This window comes from Dromiciops gliroides, chromosome 2 (genome assembly GCF_019393635.1).
Source record: "Dromiciops gliroides isolate mDroGli1 chromosome 2, mDroGli1.pri, whole genome shotgun sequence".
Taxonomy (NCBI): domain Eukaryota; kingdom Metazoa; phylum Chordata; class Mammalia; order Microbiotheria; family Microbiotheriidae; genus Dromiciops; species Dromiciops gliroides.
In genome coordinates this window covers 434,291,089-434,311,021 of record NC_057862.1, presented here as the reverse complement: position 1 = coordinate 434,311,021, position 19,933 = coordinate 434,291,089, and the positions used below count along the sequence as shown (strand labels likewise).

General features: G+C 40.7%; 1 protein-coding gene and 1 pseudogene across 1 annotated transcript; one reads left to right on the top strand and one right to left on the bottom strand.

Annotated features, from left to right (window-relative positions):
- LOC122739073 overlaps window positions 1-9,707 on the bottom strand; it is a 35,985-nt pseudogene extending 26,278 nt beyond the window's left edge.
- A 2,467-nt stretch (window positions 9,708-12,174) lies between these two features.
- On the top strand, window positions 12,175-19,745 carry EDF1 (endothelial differentiation related factor 1). Its single transcript, XM_043986007.1, has 5 exons — window positions 12,175-12,511; window positions 15,334-15,385; window positions 15,817-15,977; window positions 17,296-17,389; window positions 19,174-19,745. The coding sequence occupies exons 1-5, from the start codon at window positions 12,434-12,436 to the stop codon at window positions 19,233-19,235; spliced, it is 447 nt and encodes a 148-aa protein (XP_043841942.1). The 5' UTR covers window positions 12,175-12,433; the 3' UTR covers window positions 19,236-19,745.
- The last annotated feature ends 188 nt before the right edge of the window (window positions 19,746-19,933 follow it).

Sequence of the window (19,933 nt, the reverse complement as noted above, 5' to 3'; positions counted from 1 at the left end):
GCTCCATAAATTAGCAAGGATTTACTGCCCAAACTATATTGTTCTTGACCGATAACAAAATAGCAGTGATTGGCTGGGCTAATTTAAAGGTTTGGGCAGGATCTCTAGTGACCATCTTTTTAATCCCAGAACTGAAGTGAAAAAACTTATCACAAATCCATGTTTATATCTTATTCCTGGACGACAATTTTTGTTAGTATTTATCAATATGTTGAGCAGTGAGTGTACTGATGGGTCAATTCATGTGATCTCCCAGCTCTTGCAAGAGATTTTGTTAAGTAAGAGAATGTTGGAAAGCAAAGAACACCAGCTTTGAGTTTGTTGGCACTATTTGACATTCTTCTGCAGTCAACACTGAACCACCGAACTGCTTTGTTGAATCTTGAAATGGCCTCTAACCTGTGACATCAGTGACATATACTATCATAGTCAGGGTGTGCTCCCCCAAAGAAGATGGTGGGCTCCATCATCACTAAGGTCTCAAGTGCCATCTATTCTTGAGAACACATAGTCTGACTTCTCCCTGAACAGGAATCCCCTAGAAATAAGGATGGTAATTAGGAGGATGTTATAATAGTGATACGAGTCTATGAATCTTCAACTCTGGGCTAGTCTGTTTCCCCTACTAGAAAATATGCTCTCTGAGCCATAGGAAATAGCTTGGAGCCTCTAGAATACTTCCAACTAGAGATCGGCTCCTACTGTTTCTCAATCTGGTGGCCAGGATGGTCCCATAAAAGAATGAGAGAGAGAGCAATCAGCTCTTTCCTGCTTGAAGTTGCCTTAGTATTGGTGAACTTTGACCTCCTTGGTATTGCTTTAACCACTGAAGAGTTGGGAACTGATTTAGTAGGGTGTGGCTTGAGAGCCTTTTTATAGTCATTCAGCCAGTTTCAGTTGTATCTGATTCTTCATGTCCCTATTTGGGGTTTTCTTGGGAAAAATATTGGAGTGGTTTGCCATTTCCTTTTTCAGCTTATTTTATAGATGAGGAAACTGAGGCAAACAGGGTTAAGTGATTTGCCCAGGGTCACCCAGCTAATAAGTGTTTGAAGTCAGATTTGAACATTCCATAGATCCTATACCCATGAGCCTCTAGAGAGACCCCTGGATTTGAGCTTCCCTCACTCTCAGGCTAGGGAGATCAAAAAGTGTTCAAAGCACTTTCCTCACAACCACCTTGTGAGGTAGGTTGCATGGATGGTATCATTCTTATTTTATGGTGGAGGAAATAAAGTCTGACAGGTTATGGAACTCCTCCAGTGGCGTGACAACTATTGTCAATGTTATAAAAATAAACACATGTATCTCACTACCTTTATATTTTACGTTTGAACCCACTTTCCCTGGGGACTTTGTGTGCAAGGGGAGAGTATTCCTCAGGAGTTTTTAATTTTTTCAAGGCAGTGGGGGTTACGTGACTTGCCCAGGGTGACACAGCTAGTAAGTGTCAAGGGTCTGAGGCTGGATTTGAACTCAGGTACTCCTGAATCCAGGACCAGTGCTTTATCCACTGTGCCACCTAGCTGCCCCCTCAGGTTTTTTTTTTGTTGTTGTTGTTGTTGTTTTGAGGGAAAGGGTGAGGATTGCTTTGTACCAACTATTCTTGTGGTTCCAACTCAGTAAATCCCTTTTTTTAAAAAAAGCTAATAGAGTTCAACTGGTTGGCTGTCATGAGGAGTACATCAGTAGGGGGTTGTGAATGATAGTACTAGAAAACTTCACCCTAAACTTAAAAAGAAAAGCAAGCCAGACATAATAGGGAACTTCACTTTCAGTTATAACCCTCATTTTCTGTTTCGCTGTTGTTAAGGAGTGTTGAGGGGTCCCTTGAACTCATCTTTTTTGGTTGCCTTATTTTCCAGAAATACTGGACCTTGAATGCCTTGAGCTGACATAATTTGTTGTTTGCTTCCCAAGCTGGATCATGTGTCCTTGGGAATCAAAACAGGCACCAGTCAGTCTACACTAAACTGGGAAATTGCTTATGCAGCTGGGTCCCTTGTAGATAAACAGATCATCATATCTTTATGGTCCAGCAGTTCCCAAGGGAAAGAATGTCTTTTACCATTGCTTGCTCCTCCCCTTTGGGAGGGGTTTTGTCCTTTTCCCACCTTTACTGTACCTTTTCCCCTCCCATACCACTCTCCTTTAGGAGGGGATTTTGTGTTTTCTTCTCCTTCCTTTGTTGTACTGTCATAAATATTCAAACTTCTGTATGAATTGTAAACTCCATGAATTTGCTTAGGGGTCCACATGTATGTTCATTTCTCTTATAATAAATCTAGTTGCAACACAATGTCTCATGGACTTGTGATATTGTTTTTCGTTAACACTGTATATTCAGGGCAGCTAGGTGGCACAGTGGATAAAGCACCAGCCCTAGATTCACGAGGACCTGAGTTCAAATCTGGATTCAGACACTTGACACTAGCTGTGTGACCCTGGGCAAGTCACTTAACCCTCATTGTCCCACCAAAAAAACAAAACAAGGGGCCGCTAGGTGGCGCAGTGGATAGAGCACCGGCCCTGGAATCAGGAGTACCTGAGTTCAAATCCAGACTCAGACACTTAACACTTACTAGCTGTGTGACCCTGGGCAAGTCACTTAACCCCAATTGCCTCACTAAAACAAAAACAAAGAAAACCAAAACAAAACAAAACAAAAACCCCACTGTAAATGGAAATCTCCATTTCATTTGGTGCTAGGTTCAGAAAAAAAAAATTAAGCAAAAAAATTATTATACAAAGATTTTCACATAATCATGTTTTCATATAATTTTAGTTACTATTACTCTGCACAGAAAGGCTGCTTCTGAATACTCTGCACAGAAAGGCTGTTTCTGAATTTTTTTATAGTAATAGCATGCATTAATGTTGTGGTATGAGAGACCCCAAACCCCAAAGAATCCTCATACTTTCCTGGGGGAGGGGCAGCTCTTCTCCTACCTCAGGAATGGGTGATTCCTGTACACTGATAAGCAATACCAAGGTTTGCAAGATGATAGGCAGAATATGAATAAATGTGGCAAATCCTACTGATACCCCATTATTCAAAGATCCTCTTCCAGTTATTTTGCTCTTCCCTCCCCTTTGTTTTGTAAAGACACAAAAGACCAGATCTTCTCTCACTCAGGTGGGACAGTTTTCCATAGTGATTGTCCCCCAGCCATATATTCCTCTCTCCTAATAAATCTCTTTTTATTTTACCAGATTTTTGATGAGCCTCCAATTCTTTGGGTGAGTTAGCCACCGATCCAGGTCACAAGTCCCCCCAACACTGAATTCTGATTTCTTAGTTAAATAGTAAAATGCCTTAACTGATTTAAGTTGAAAGAAGAACAGCAGTATGAGTCTTGCATCCACTGTTAGGAATGTACAAATATCTTCCTGTTCAAAAGGAATGTTATTTGTAGGTATAGATAATGATAGCAGTAAACCATTACATTTTTTTTGGTCAGTTTAAACCAGTACCTGATCATCACAAGTGATTTTCTTAAATCAGCCTTTTACTTCAGTCAGTATCTCCAACTGACTTCTCTGAAGTTAGTCCTCTGCCTTGAGTCATCTCTTGCATCACATTTCATAATGATAGACCACAAATCTGGGAAATTAGACTATACCACCTTCCATGCCCCCACCTATGTCACCCATCCCTCCCATGCCAGATTCCTTCTCTTCTTCAGAAATTTCAGTGACTATAGTTAACTGGGAAGCTACATGAGTGGTATAAGCTGGTCTTACAACCTTAGTTTGGACAATTGTTTTTTTTTTTTCATTTTCTCAAGTATGACATCTCTGACTGTGACATCATAACTGATTTCTAAAGAGCTCTGTAATAGTTCCTCAACTATCAATGATCCTTTAACCCCTGCATTCTTAGGAATGGTCACTTCGAGGATTTTCAGTATCTTTTCATTATTTTTATTCCAAATTGTTTTTAATCAACATTAGCTAGAGCTATGATTTCTAAGACTTTTGGAATGCATCAAAGCCATGCACAGTTATCTCATGGATCTATGCCTTCTTCAAAACCTGCACATGTAGTATTTAGTGCATCAATAACTCAGTCTTTCTTTCTTTCTTTTTTGGTGAGGCAATTGGGGTTAAGTGACTTGCCCAGAGTCACACAGCTAGTAAGTGTTAAGTGTCTGAGGCCACATTTGAACTCAGGACCTCCTGACTCCAGGGCCAGTGCTCCATCCACTGTGCCATCTAGCTGCCCCAGTCTTTCTTTTTATTCATTTCTGTATTACTTGTTTCACTAACCTTTATTACAGTTACTCCATTAGAAAATTTGGCTATACATTTATATTTAACTTCTGTTTTTCTTTTGTTTTTGTTGAGGGGCAATGAGGGTTAAGTGACTTGCTCAGGGTCACACAGTTAGTGTCAAGTGTCTGAGGTCAGATTTGAACAAAGGTCCTTCTGAATCCAGGGCTGGTGCTTTATCCACTACGCCACCTAGCCGCCCCCAACTTCTGTTTTTCTTAGGCACTAGAAATAATCTTTAACTGTTTAATGATTTATTTTTTTTCTGATAAAAGTATTTTTTTTTCCAGTTACATGTAAAGATAGTCCTCAATATTTGTTTATACAAGCTTTCCAATTTCAGATTTTTCTCCCTCTCCTCTCCCCTAGACAGCAGGTAATCTGATATGGGCTATATATATAATAACATTAAACATATTTCTGCATTAGTCATGTTATAAGAGAAAAATCAGAGCAATGACGGCAAACCTCAAAATAGATAAACATCAGCACCAAAAACAAAAGAAATAGTATATTTCAATAAGCATCTATACTCCACAGTTCTTTTTTTTTTTCCTGGATTTGGAGAGCCTCTTCCATCATGAGTCCCCTGGAACTCTTCTGTACCATTGCATTAGTGAGAAGAATATAGTCCATCCCAGTAGATCAACACTCAATGTTGATGATACTGTGTACAATGTTCTTCTGGTTCTGCTCATCTCACTCATCATCATCCTATGCAAGACCCTCCAGGTTTCTCTGAACTTCTCCTGCTCATCATTTCTTACAGCACAATAGTATTCTATTACATTCATATACCACAACTTGTCCAGCCATTCCCCAATTGATGGGCATCCCCTCAACTTTCAATTCCTTGCCACCACACAAAGAGCAGCTATAAATATTTTTGTACATGTGGGTCCTTTTCCCTTTTCCATGATCTCTTTGGGGAAAAGACCCAAAAGTGGTATTGCTGGGTCAAAGGGTATGCACAGCTTTATAGCCCTTTGGGCATAATTCCAAATTGCTCTCCAGAATGGTTGGATCAGTTCACAGCTCCACCAACAATGCATTAGTGTTCCAATTTTCCCACAGCTTCTCCAACATATATTATTTTCCTTTTTTTAAAAAAATGTTTTAATTTTTTAAAGTGAGGCAATTGGGGTTAAGTGACTCACCCAGGGTCACATAGATAGTAAGTGTTAAGTGTCTGAGGCCAGATTTGAACTCAGGTACTCCTGACTCCAGGGCCGGTGCTCTATCCACTGTGCCACCTAGCTGCCCTATTATTTTCCTTTTTTGTCATTTTAGCCAATCTGATAGGTGTCAGGTGGTACCTCAGAGTTGTTTTAATTTGCATCTCTCTAATCAATAGTGATTTAGAGCATTTTTTCATGTGGGAATAGATAGCTTTGGTTTCTTCATCAGAAAACTGCCTGTTCATATCCTTTGACCATTTCTCAATTTGGGAATGACTTGGATTTTTATAAATTTGATTTAGTTCCATATATATATATATATATATATATATATATATATTTTTTTTTTTTAGTGAGGCAATTGGGGTTAAGTGACTTGCCCAGGGTCACACAGCTAGTAAGTGTTAAGTGTCTGAGGCCGGATTTGAACTCAGGTACTCCTGACTCCAGGGCCGGTGCTCTATCCACTGCGCCACCTAGCTGCCCTAGTTCCCTATATATTTTAGAAATGAGGCCTTCATCAGAAGTACTGGCCATAAAAATTGTTTCCCAGCTTTCTGCCTCCCTTCTAATTTTGGATGCTATTTAGTGTAATCAAAATCATCCATTTTGCATTTTATAATATATTCTATCTCTTGTTTGGTCATAAACTGTTTTCCTTTCCAAAGATCTGATAGGTAGACTATTCCTTTCTCTCTTAATTTACCTATGGTATCACCTCTTATGTCTAAATCATGTATCCATTTTGACCTTATTTTAGTATAAGGTGTAAGATGTTGGTCTATGCCTAATTTCTGCCATACTATCTTCCAGTTTTCCCAGCAGTTTTTGTCAAATACGGAGTTCCTATCCCAGAAGCTAGAGTCTGGGTTTATCAAACACTACATTAGTAGTGTCATTTACTACTGTGCCTCCTGTGCCTAGCCTATTCCATTGATCTTCCACTCTATTTCTTAGCCAGTACCAGATAGTTTTGATGACTGCCACTTTATAGTAAAGCTCCAGATTTGGTACAGCTAACCCACCTTCCTGTGCATTTTTTTTCATTATTTCCCTGGATATTCTTGACTTTTTGTTTTTCCAGATGAATTTTGTTATTATTTTTTCTAGCTCTATAAAATAATTTTTAGGTAGTCTGATTGGTATGGCACTGAATAAGTAAATTAATTTAGGTAGAATTGTCATTTTTACTATATTAGCTCTGCCTATCCATGAGCAATTGATATCTTTCCAATTATTTAGATCTGATTTGATTTGTGTGAAAAGTGTTTGGTAATTGTGTTCATAGAGTTCCTGGGTTTGTCTTGGCAAGTAGACTCCCAAGCATTTTATATTATCTACCATTACTTTAAATGGAATTTCTCTTTCTATCTCTTGCTGCTGGACTTTGTTGGTCATGTATAGAAATGCTGATGATTTATGTGGATTTATTTTGTATCCTGCTACTTTGCTAAAGTTGTTCATTGTTTCCAGTAATTTTTGAGTTGATTCTCTAGGATTCTCTAAGTATACCATCATACCATCTGCAAAGAGTGCTAGTTTTGTTTCCTCCTTGCCTATTCTAATTCCTTTAATTCCTTTTTCTTCTCTGATTGCTAAAGCTAACATTTCTAGTACAATATTAAATAATAGGGGTGATAATGGACATCCCTGTTTCACCCGTGATCTTATTGGGAAGGCCTCTAACTTATCTCCATTGCATATAATGCTTGCTAATGGTTTTAGGTAGATACTGCTTATTATTTTAAGGAAAGCTCCACCTATTCCTAAGCTCTCTAGTGTTTTTATTAGGAATGGGTGCTGTATTTTGTCAAACGTGTTTAATGATTTCTTTTTTTTTTTTTTTTTGCAGGACAGTGAGGGTTAAGTGACTTGCCCAGGGTCACACAGCTAGTAAGTGTCAAGTGTCCGAGGCCAGATTTGAAATCAGGTACTCCTGAATCCAGGGACGGTGCTTTACCACTGCGCCATCTAGCTGCCCTTTAATGATTTCTTGAACATATTTTTCAATTTGAGATTTCACCCTTTTCTTTCAAAAGCATTCTATCTTCCTTTAACGCAATAACCTCCCCAACTTTTCCAAAGTCATGACTTTGAATATCTTTAAGATTAAGGTCAATCCCTCTTCTCCAAACACTTCTCTACCAGTGAAATAGCCATATCTTCGGGTTAGTCTTTCTATTGACAAAGAAACGTGGAGATTTTTCTTCAACAACTTCCAGTCCAATTTTTAGCCTATCCCAAACCAATGTATTGGGTGATTCTTTTTTTTTTTTTTTGCAGGGCAATGAAGGTTAAGCGACTTGCCCAGGGTGACACAGTCAGTAAGTGTCAAGTGTCTGAGGCTGGATTTGAACTCAGGGCCTCCTGAATCCAGGGCCAATACTTTATCCACTGTAGGAATAAAAATCTGAATCTGAAAATCTGGGGAAAAGAAGATCAAAGTCATGTACCCGGCCCCTTATTAGAAAAGGCCCACCCAAGGAATTGGAAATTGAGGGGATGCCCATCAATTGGGGAATGGCTGAACAAGTTGTGGTATATGAATGTAATGGAATACTATTGTGCTGTAAGAAATGATGAGCAGGAGGAGTTCAGAGAAAACTGGAAGGACTTACATGAACTGATGCTGAGTGAGATGAGGAAAACCAGGAGAACATTGTACATAGTATCAACAATAATAATAATATTGATCAACTGTGATAGACTTGACTGTTCTTAGCAATACAATGGTCCAAGATAGTTCCAAAGGACTCATCATGGAAAATGCTCTCCAAAAAAGAACTATGGAATCTAGATGCAGATTGAACCATACTGTTTCTATTTTTTTTTCTTTTTTGAGGTTTTTCCTTTTTGTTCTGATTCTTCTTTCGCAGCATGACTAATGCAGAAATATGTTTAATGTGACTGTACATATATAACCTATATCAGATTGCTTCCTATCTTGGGGAGAGGAGAGGGAGGGGAGGGAGGGAGAAAAATTTGAAACTAGAAATCTTATAAAAACAAATGTTGAGGGGAGCAGCTAGTTGGTGCAGTGGATAAAGCACCGGCCAGGGATTCAGGAGGACCTGAGTTCAGATCCAGCCTCAGACACTTGACACTAGCTATGTGACCCTGGGCAAGTCACTTAACCCTCACTGCCCTGCCCCCTCCAAAAAAAATGTTGAAAACTGTCTCTACATGTAACTGGAAAATAATAAAATACTTTTATGGGGAAAAAAGAATACTCTGTTGTATTACTATTACATTAAATACCTTTGTTTATTAAAAGAAAGAAAGAAAGAAAGAAAGAAAGAAAGAAAGAAAGAAAGAAAGAAAGAAAGAAAGAAAGAAAGAAAGGGTCCACCTCTCATTATAATATTCATTATCTTGTTAATTGTTAACCTTAGGCAAACAGGGTTCAGTGACTTGCCCAGGGTCACACAGCTAGTAAGTATCTAAAACCAGATTTGAATTTAGAAAGATGAATCTTCCAGACCCCAGGCCCAGCATTCTATCCACTTCACTACCTAGTTGCCTTCTTTGAGAATGAAGGACAAACAACAACAATTGTTAGCCAGAGTTGATTTTCATCTGTCAGGGACAACCACTTTTCCAAAAGTAAACATTTAAATGGACTCCATTCAGGGTCTTTGGCTTCCAAATTATTGATTATCTGCTAGCCTAATTAATAAATTGATTTTAATTACCCAGAAATTATAACTCTCTGTGTTTTCCTTTGTCTCAGGATCACAGAATTCATATTTTTGACCTTTGGTTTATTAATAAAGTATATAGTGATGCTACCTCTGTAAAACTTCATGATTTCAATTATATTTAATTCATTATTCATTTTTTTTACTCCATCCTTTACTGTGATGATACCCTTTCTTCTAGCCTTTTTCCATTTTTATAATATCATTAGATATTATGCTGCCAATTTCTTGGTCTGTTTGCAGAAATGGAAACAACTAGAATAATTTCTTTAGGAGTTGTGACAGGTTTATACTGCTTAAGCTCAGCAATGACAGCCTTAACTGCTAACAACAAACCTCTACTAGTATCCATTAGACTTGTTCCTTTGCTAATCTTCTCAAAGCCTCCTGGCAATGTGGAAGGAGGGTGGCAATGTCACTGGGATAATCCTGGACAAGCCTGACACCAATATTTTTTTTTCTTTCAAGAAATTTATTTTGCAATCATCACACCATCTTCTGTTATCTTAGGAGTTCCCCAACACTCTTCAATAATCACAATTCTCTCCTTTAGCCTCATTGATGGAGGAGGCTAAAAGGGTTAACAGATAAACTGAGGCTTGAGTCCTTATCAATAGTACTTAGGGGCAGCTAGATGGTGCAGTGGATAGAGCACCGGCCCTGGAGTCAGGAGTACCTCAGTTCAAATCCGGCCTCAGACACTTAACACTTACTAGCTGTGTGACCCTGGGCAAGTCACTTAACCCCAATTGCCTCACGAAAAAAAAAAAAGAAAGAATAGTACCTAAAAGTGTTAACAGAGAAACTAAGGTTTGTGTTCATATCAACAGTACTGTAACCAAGAGGGTTCAAGTCCCTATCAACCAACACCATCAACAAAGACAGTAACTAGGGACCATTAACCATTAGTAGCCGTTAATATTCCTAGATGACAGGACACCCAGAAACCAACTCTTAAGTAAAGATATATAAAAAACACAGTGATCCTCTGAGTCTGACAAGTTTAAGCATGTCTTTAGGAACATGTGCAGAAAGAACCAAATGTATCCTTAGGTTCACCTTATGACATGTAAACCCCAAAAACACATCTTCAAGGAAAATGGTATCTGACTTGGAGGTTGTCTTAGGACCCCAGGAAGTCCAAATTAGGATAAGACCTCCCCTGTACATCCTTAAGGAGATTAAGATAATGAGGAGATAACCTACTTTTTCTCACTTATAAATATAGCCATTTTTCTCTCCCTATTTGAGACACTTATCTCCTTGGTGCTCTCCCTGTGGTCATTCCAGTATTTTAATAAAACTTGGGAAACTGAGTCACTGAGTCTTGTAATTCTTTGGGACGTCTCACGATCAATTTGATCAGTTAAATCCACCCTACTACATCACATGGTAACAGCAATATTGTCTACACCTTGGGGCATTAAAGCTCAGATATCTGTTTTAAACTTGACATCTTTAGAATAAACATGAGTAAGTTATGGGGTACTGTTTACTGGACACCTGGAAAAACCATAGTCAAAGGAAGTATTTCTGTTAGAACAGCCTACAAGCCTGTTGATCAGTCAGTTAAGCATTTGTAATTGATTACTATATGCAAGTGCAATGGAGAGAAAAGGAAGAATCATTTATACAGTGCATTCTATGTGCCAACCATGTTACAAAATATTCTTTCATTTGATCTTTACAATAACCTGGAAGGTAAGCATTATTATTATCCCCAATTAAGGAAACTTGCCCATCTAAGGCCACATTTGAACTCAGGTCTTCCTGACTCCTAGTCCAGCACTCTCCATGCTAAATTGCTGGGAATACCAAAAAGAGCAAAAATAGTTCCTGTCCTCAAGGTAATTACAATCTATTGTGGGAGATAACATACAAACAACTAGGTACAAACATGATATATATAGGACAAACTGGAAGTAATCCCAGAGAGAAGGGACTATCATCATTAAGGGGATCTTGGAAAGGTTTCTTGAAGAAGGTGGCATTTTGACTGAAACTTGAAAGAAGCTGGCAAAGAGAAATGTTTTTTAAAGGAGAGAGTTGGTCAAATGGTGTCTAAGGGTTGTTATGCAAAACTTAATAACCTAGATACAAGTAAGATAGAAATACAAATAGATATAAATAAGATGGTTAATGAGTATTGAAATCATCTAGATTGGGGGAAACTAGGCTTCAGGCACTTGACGCTTCCTAGTTGTGTGACCCTGGTTAAATCATTTAACTCTCATTGCCCCACAAAAAACAAAAAACAAAAGGAGTCTTTGAACTCTTTCTTTGGAAGGAGTCTCCGAATGTACATGCCTGCTTGCACTTGGGACAAATAAACTGGGGTTGTGTTTTCCTAACTGCTCTCTGATGTGTTCTGTGAGTTTCTGTTTTCTGTAGCAGACAGGTATGAAAACAATATTTTCACAGGGCCCTTCTTGCTCTAAAGCCTGTGTCATTTGAATATGTGACTGAATTAATTTGGCCTCCCTCTGCTGTGCTTTCCCCCCACAAATGGATTGGATTGTGTCACAGCTGGGTCCCCAGCTCTCCTTCACTTCTTTCCAGCTGTATATGATTTGGCTCCTCTGGACTCAGTGCCAGACAGTTTTATGTGGGAAGAAGAGGAGCAAACAAACAGGTACAAGCCAGAGGCGCAAACTGAGCCCTAAGGGGGCGGTCACAATTCCTGGGTCTTCTTATTGCTAGCTCAGGTTTCTGCAACCAAGTTTTTCCCATCTCTGTAGTGAGTCTGCGGAAAATATAAGGGGCAGGTAGAAGAAAACTTCAGAGACTTCCGGAACTCGAGGCCAAACTAGAGCACTTGTCCAACACTACAATCCCCAGCAAGCCTCTTCTTTAGCGTTGCCCAACTTTGGGGCTGGGGAAACAGTTAGTCAGTCGAAATGCATCCTGGTCTTTGTAGTTTACTCTTCATCCATTAAGTTTCCCTAAACCAGTCATGCGCCGAATTGCATGCTGGAACAGGTAGTTTCGGCAAGCGCGATAACTGCCCTCCCCCTTCCCCCCCAACACTCCCAACTAGCCCCGACACAGATTGTTCCTGACTTCCTGGAGGAAACAACGGCCTCCTTCTCTTGTTATTGGCCAATCGGGGCCGAAAGGTGCGGCTCGCGGTCCGAGAGGGCGGGGTGTGGTTTCTTTGACCGCGCAGGCGTAAGGGAGGCCGGTGAGCGAGGAGACTAGCGAGCGATCGAGGCAGGAGCGTTGCTTTGCGTTGCTCCCCGCGTCCGGCTTCCCCTCGAGTGGAGACTCCTTCCTCACACCCCCGCCATGGCCGAGAGCGACTGGGATACGGTGACGGTGCTGCGCAAGAAGGGCCCCACGGCGGCCCAGGCCAAGTCCAAGCAGGTACGGCCAGCCGGCCGCCACTGCCGCGTCCTCACTCGAGCGCGGGGCTTGCCAGGCCGCGCCGCCTTCCCGGCCGCCTGCCGCAGCGGGCTCCCCGAACGGCTGGGGCTCGTGGGGCCCGACGCCATCGGGCCGAGGCCTCGGCTGCAGCCGCTGCTGAGTCACCGGGCCCGATGCCTCGTCCGGGCTGGACAGCGCATCCCGGACCGCGACCCTGCCACGCGAGGACTGGGGTAGAGAAGAGAACGATGCCGGCCCGGCCTGGGCCCAGCCTCGGAGCTTGGGAGCTGAAGGCCTGGGAAGGGCAGGGCGAGGGAAGGCTAAGGGCCCGCAGCCCGGGCCCCCTTGTGCCCGGGGCTGAGGAGGGCCCGGGGGGCAGTAGATGACGGCAGCTTCTCCCTTGGCATCACAGTGCGTGGGACTCTGGAAAGAGACCTTGGGGTTTCAGTTGGAGTTATCCGGGGCTCATGTCTTAGGCATGTCACTTAACCTCCTCTGGCCTCGGTTTCTACACTTGGATGGTCCCTTCCAATGCCAAAACAGCCCAAGTTAGAGTCCATTCCGCAAACTTGTGCCAGTTGCCTCCTGGCCTCAGGGCCCTCTGCTGGGCCTTGGAGAGATAGATAACATCAGCCTGCTAGTAGGAACCACTCCAAGTGCATCAAGGGCTGTCTTTGTTGCATAAAGGATAGTGTGTTGTCTGTTTTCATTCATGAAATTGTCTTCAAGTGTTTGTGATTTTATCTGTGGGGGTGGCTTCTTTATCCTCAGATACAGCTACCCTGACTGCTTAGTAGTTTTGTGAACTAGGCTTATGATCAGAGGTAGCGTACTCCTCAAGAAAGTACCTGGTAAAAGATATTTTTATGCTTTGCTGGATGGTTTAATGAGTCACTGTGCCCAAACCCTTTATTAATGAGCCATTCTCAACTCAACTAGGCTGATCTTTGAACAGCAAATATACAGACTGTTAATGGCTCATAAAGCCTTTCCAATTTAGTAATATCTGACAGAACTTGCACCGTGTTGGTATAGCTCTTGAAAATTTAGGGTTACCCCCATATTGAAATTAGGGATATGAAGAGGGCTTTATTCCTATTCCATCATACTTTTTAAAAAAGCTGTTTAAACGGGCAGCTAGGTGGTGCAGTGGATAAAGTACTGGCCCTGGATTCAAGAGGACCTGAGTTCAAATTCGGCCTCAGACACTTGGCACTCACTAGCTGTGTGATCCTGGGCAAGTCACTTAACCCTCAATCCCCCCCCCCCCCAACAAACAAAAAGTTGTTTGGGGTGTGTGTGTGAGAAAGAAAACACTGTTTCATAGAAGTGCCCCTAGCAAAGGTTGGCTAATGGGGGGAAATTTAGAGTTAAAAGTTAGAGAAGCTGTTATTAGCCCCATTCATCATTCAACCATGTAATCTAATGTCTGGCACAGTTTTTCCTATCTCTTTGATCTCTTGACCTGGGTTGAGGAATTAGAAAAGCTCACCCACCGATTAAGGAGGATTTTCATCAATGCTTGTAATCTGAATCTCTACTTTAACTCCTTTACATTTAAAATCCTCAATTAAGAAAGCCCAACATCTTTCTGTTGCTGGATTGTGTACTAATGTAAAGAAAACTCACTAAGTTTTTCTTGTTGTGCAACTGTGGGAGGTGAAATTTAGCAGTCTTACAGAACTCCTAATCAGTTATCAGCTTGTATTTCCATATTTTCTTGCCACCCTGCCTTTTGTTCACATTGTCCCCCATGCCTGGAATGCTCTTACCTTCTTAACTCTATTTCTTGTAATACCTAGTTTCCTTCTACTGTTACCCCAAGTCAAGCCCTTTGCTAATTCCTCCCCCTGCCTTTCAGATTACTTTGCATTATCTCTGTAGACATGTTTTCCCCCTAGTACACATAAGTTCCTTGAGGGTAGGGACTTTTTCTTCTTCTTCTTCTTCTTCTTTTTTTTTTGTTTGGTATTAGGAACTAGGGATATAATAATTTGCTTGCTAAATTTTTAATTGGGAGGTCAGTCTGTTAAAGATGTCAAAAGGGAGAGTATATAATTTTTACTCTGGTTTTGTGTCCTAGAAACTTAAGACTGTTTAAGAAAACAGTTCTTTTCCGTCTCTGTGACTAGTTATGGATGTCTGATATTGTTTAGGCTTTGGTTGACCTGTGTTGATTTGAATTTTGTTCTAGTGATTGCTACATTGATTTTATTGGGGGTGGGGTGGGGGAGACTATCCACAAGCATTTAAGACTGTATACAGCTATCAGAAGAGTTGACCAGAATACAGATGTTAAGTCTTTTCATGTTCATGTTCAATATGTAAGCAGCTTTGAGTTTTACCAGAAATATCTTATCAAAATGTTCAGAGGCCTCAAGGACTTAAGATTAAAGTCTAGCAATTAATGCACCTTGTTCTTTTGAATATTTATTAGTGGATTTTTTAAATAGGGAGAACAAATCAAATATATCAAATAAAAGTACAGTCAGAGCCGTGTCTAAAGCTGTTTCATTTTCTAAGAAAATTTCATTGTCATATGACCACCAGGTCCCTTCCTACCCCTCTTCTCCCCTCCAAAAAAGCAATTTCTCTTTCATCTGTTAGTAATTTATTGTGAACTGCTAAAGCACATACTCATGGATGATTTTCATATCAGCAGCTTTGGCTATGTAACCAAATATTATTATGTGCCAGTTTTCTTAAAAAAAAAAAAAGTAATCATTAGGAAAGAGCAAATTGGCTAGTGGTAGCTTAAATGAATACATGCCAGATACTGTAAGACCTAATTCTGACCCCAAAATATCTTCTGATTTTTATAGGCCATCTTAGCAGCTCAGAGAAGAGGAGAAGATGTGGAGACTTCCAAGAAATGTAGGTGCTTTTTAAGTCCAAAAAGGAAGCTGTATATTAGGGATGTGTGTGTGTGTGTGTGTGTGTGTGTGTGTGTGTGTGAGTGAATATTACTAATTCATGGCAAAAGAACTATCTAATCTTTAGACAGCCTAAGGACTTGGCAGCTGAATTTCTGACGTGCTTGGGTGATTGTATTTTCTGGATTATATATAGGAAATAATAATGTGGTCATATCAGAGCAACTTTCAGAGGCAGCTTTGGTTAGATTATGGTCAAGAAAATTTCTCATCTTTTGCCCACCTTGGTGCCCTAGAATCTTTTTCACAATTGTAAAAACATTAATATTAGCATCTGGAAAGCTACGAAATCTGATTTAACATTTTGAAAAGGTTTTCATTTGCTCTGCTCCAGTCCTCTTTACCTTCTCTTCTCTCTTGTTTTGTGCTTAGGGGCTGCTGGCCAAAACAAACAGCACTCCATCACAAAGAACACAGCCAAACTGGACCGAGAGACTGAAGAGCTTCACCATGACAGGGTCACTCTAGAAGTGGGCAAAGTGATCCAGCAGGGCCGGCAGAGCAAGGGACTGACACAGAAGGATCTGGCCACAGTAAGTACTTAGTAGATATAGCTTCATCTAAGTGATTGGAGTTTTTAGAAGAATAGCTATGTTGCTAGTTAAGTATTTGTTGAGCATACTAACTACACAGTAGAGAAGTCAGTGTGTTCTCACTTGTTGAATTGAGACTTCCTGAAATCAAGGTGGAACATCTAGTCCAGTTAAAACTTCCTTTTGCTGCTTCATGACTTTAATCTCATATAGCATATCGCATGGTCCTTCCTAATTGATCTCCCTGTTTCTAGGTTCTCTCTATACTCCATCCTTTATATAGTTGCCAAAATGATCTTCCCAGGTTATAGGTCTTAGTGTATCATCCCTGACTCAAAAAACGTTTGAATCACATTGTCTCTGGCCAGGATCAAATAGAAGTTCTTCACACTGGCATTTAAGGCCCTCCACAACTTGGTTAGAACAGAGCTTCCCAGCTTAATTCGTGTGACTCCCCTTTTCATGAGCTCTGGTTTAACCCAATCAGACTAATAGCTATTCCCCCAAATTCAGCATGCTGACTCCTACCGTTGTGCATTTGCCCCAGCTGTCCTTCGTGCCTAGTACACACTGCCTTCTTTTCTCGGCCTCTCATAGTCCTCACCTTCCTGTAAGGTTAAGTTCATGTGCCACCTTCTTAAAGTACTCCCTTATTCTTTTCCTTCTTCCTTGTTAGTGTGCTTGTCTTCAGATGACCTTTTATTGGTCTATGATTATGTTTTATCCCCATGATAGAGTTTCATGATAGAATTGATTTTGTTTTGGTCTTTGTATCTGCCTTACATATCACAGTGCCTTGCATATCACAGTGCCTTGCATGTAGTAGACACTCAATGTTTGTTGAATAACTCAGTACCAAGAATCCCATGATCATGTTGGTGTTATTGCATGTACTACCTCTACTAGAGTTCTGTTTCTGATGTCTTGGGACCTTTGATCTTATAGACTTATTATGGTACCAGAGGCAACGTAGTACTGTGGAAAGAGCACTAGTTCTGGCAGGATCCAGAACTACCTAGGTTAAAATCCCACTTCTAATGTTTACCTATGGGAGATCAGGCAAGTGACTTAATTTCCCTGGGCGCTCATTTCCTTATTTTTAAAATGAAGAGTTTAAACTAGATAGCTTTTTGAGGTCCCTTTCAGCTCTTCTATATATGATCCAAAATTTACAGTAGCTCTATGAATATAATCATGCCATCTGTCAACTCGCATGCCCTTTGAAGAACATGAAGGAATTTGTAGGATGTATTGGCTTGTTTATTTCTGAGAATTTCCTGTACTGAACTGATGTGTTTAAAGCACATCTTCTCTTTAGAAAATCAATGAAAAGCCCCAAGTTATCGCTGACTATGAGTGTGGACGGGCCATTCCTAATAACCAGGTCTTGGGCAAGATCGAAAGAGCCATTGGTGAGTATCTTTATTTGGCTTGGACCACTATAGTATGACACTTAAGCTTAGAGACAGTTTTATATTTCCCTTAACAACCTAGCCACAGGGAAAAGTAAAGTTAATGGGAGTGCAAGGGGAAAGAGGTCTGGTGTTTTTCTCTTCCTTGTTTAGAGGTAGTGATGTTATCTCTGTTGTTACTAAGAGCTTCATTTAGAAATGATTTGGAAATGAACATAATTGGCCTTCACGCTGTCTTAGGGTAAGTTTGAGAAACTTTAGGGAATGAAAGAAAACCTGGCCTCAAGATAAGTTATATGAGAGTACCTTTCAGTTTTCTTCCTTTAGGGATTTCTCTTTTCAAATTAAAAAAAAAATTTTTTTCAAACTTTTTTTTATCACCCCTCAAATTAGAGACCTCTCATTAAGAACTAAGGGTTGTTCTCCTTACTGTGGTCTATAAGCTATTTGCAGAGGCCTCTGGATCAGAAATTCCCTCATAATTAAACCAAGATTACTTCTTCACAAGTGAACTCTGAGGGGGCAGCTAGGTGGTACAGTGGATAGAGCACAGGATCTAGATTCAGAAGAACCTGAGTTCAAACCCGGCCTCAGACTCTTGACACTTACTAGCTGTGTGACCCTGGGCAAGTCACTTAATCCTCATTGCCCTGCAAAAAAAAAAAAGAAAGAAAATATGTGGGTGTGCCTGTCTCTGTTCTAGGTTTTGGGGAACTTAGATGGGGTTTCTAATATATTGCTACTTATAAATTAGAAGCTATAGCACCAGTCTTTGGTATTAAGCATTTATTAAACCATATTAAATGTTAGTAAAGAGAGAGAACACATTGCTCAGAATTAGAGTACAGAAGCCCTACATACCTAGATAGGAAAGAGAGTGGGGGCCACATGGCTGCCTCCTCCAGTGTCCCAGGCCCAGCATAAAATCCCAGGATGGGGAGAGGTACAGTGAGAAGAGCAGGGGAGAGAAGAGAATGACCCTTGCCCCAGGGGTTTTTATCTTCTCTCAGATAGAGGTGGGTCACTTCAAATTGATCCAAGTTAATTGGCCAGTCCATTGATTGACATGACTTGGGGGGAGCCACCTAGGTGAATTAACTTACTTTAGGTAGTCCAGAAGGTCAATCTACATTTCCTTTGCAATTCTGCTGACTCTGAGCTGGCCTTAAAAGAGGTCAGACAAGGCTCCCTTGAATGGGGGGCCCTCTGGGTCCCCCAGAGCCCCATTTTTTCTCGGCTAAAGAAAAGCCCATTATTACCCATGATAGAAGTGCCTTCATCCTACTTTCCTGCCACTACCCATTTGAGTGGCAGTGAAAAAAAACAGAACATTTTCTTTTAGTTCTTCTCCAAGAGATGTTCCCACAACTCTCATGAATTAGGTTGTTTGTGTTCCGGTTGTCCTTTTTAAGATCTGAAGTGATCATGGACCTTTTAAAGTGGCCATGGAATAATCAGCCCAATTCCCTATAAGGAGTGCCTCATTGCTTTAGACTGACCAGATGAACAGGCAGCAAGTGAGCTGAAAAGTATGGCCTCCTGTTATTTTCGTATATTATCAGGGTGAAATGAACATGTATCACATGCTGGGGTGTATTAGTCTGGTATGACAGGGAACTAGGAGGGTGAGGAGAGGATAGTTGGAGGAGGGCTAAGGTCAGTGGTGATTTTGGAGGTCTGACATCTGCAAACGACTTGCTGAACTTTACCATTTGTTTTATCTGAGAGCTCTCTAAGCAGAGGGCAGGATGAAGTCTTCAGCAGGTTTACTCTTCCCATTCTAGGTCTCAAGCTTCGTGGGAAGGACATTGGGAAGCCACTTGAGACAGGACCAAAGGGGAAATGAACACAAAGCCTCGAAATCAGTTTGTTCAGACTGATCTCATCTGGCAGGTTCTCCTTCACCACCAGAACCAATGTGTCTCTTCACATTGCCAAGCTGAACACAGGGGTATCAGACTTGTTTGGGGGAGGAACCTTCCAAATCTATACCTGCTGTAACAAAAACAAAAAACAAAACCTTGCAAATTAAATGATTCTCCTGACTTTTTTTTCCCCCTTCCTTTTCTGAAGATCGAGGAGCCAGAACGAATAATCCTCTTAATTTTGTCAGAAAATGTTTATCTCTAGAAGCAGTTATAACTTTTGGAGGCATTGGGGCATATGTTGAAATGGGATCAATTTAAATTAATGTGTTTTAAGGGGAGGGTTAGTGTGGAGGGCATTATATCTGTCTGGCACCCAGGGATCTTGCTCCCTGTTTTTGCAAAGAGTGCAAATGTGTCACCAATTTAAGTGACCTCTGTTCTCCCTAGCCTGCATTTTCAAGAGAAACCAATAAAAGTTTGTTACCCTTCTTGTTTGTGGCAAAGAGTTACTTTTTAAGTTTGCTGAATCCTGGCCCTTCTCAGACTTAGCTACCAGACCTTCTTCTAATGAAACACCCAGGTCATTAAGTGTGTTTTCAGTAAGATCTGACCTGCGCTCAGACTGAGAGGGAACAGCTCTTTTTCTGCAGCAGAACTGTCTTAACTTGACCTGTCC

Coding starts and splice junctions, on each gene's coding strand:
- EDF1 (XM_043986007.1), top strand. CDS start 12,434: ATGGCCGAGAGCGACTGGGATACGGTGACGGTGCTGCGCAAGAAGGGC. Junction 15,386..15,816: donor TGTGGAGACTTCCAAGAAAT/GTAGGTGCTTTT, acceptor TTTTGTGCTTAG/GGGCTGCTGGCCAAAACAAA. Junction 17,390..19,173: donor CAAGATCGAAAGAGCCATTG/GTGAGTATCTTT, acceptor TTCCCATTCTAG/GTCTCAAGCTTCGTGGGAAG.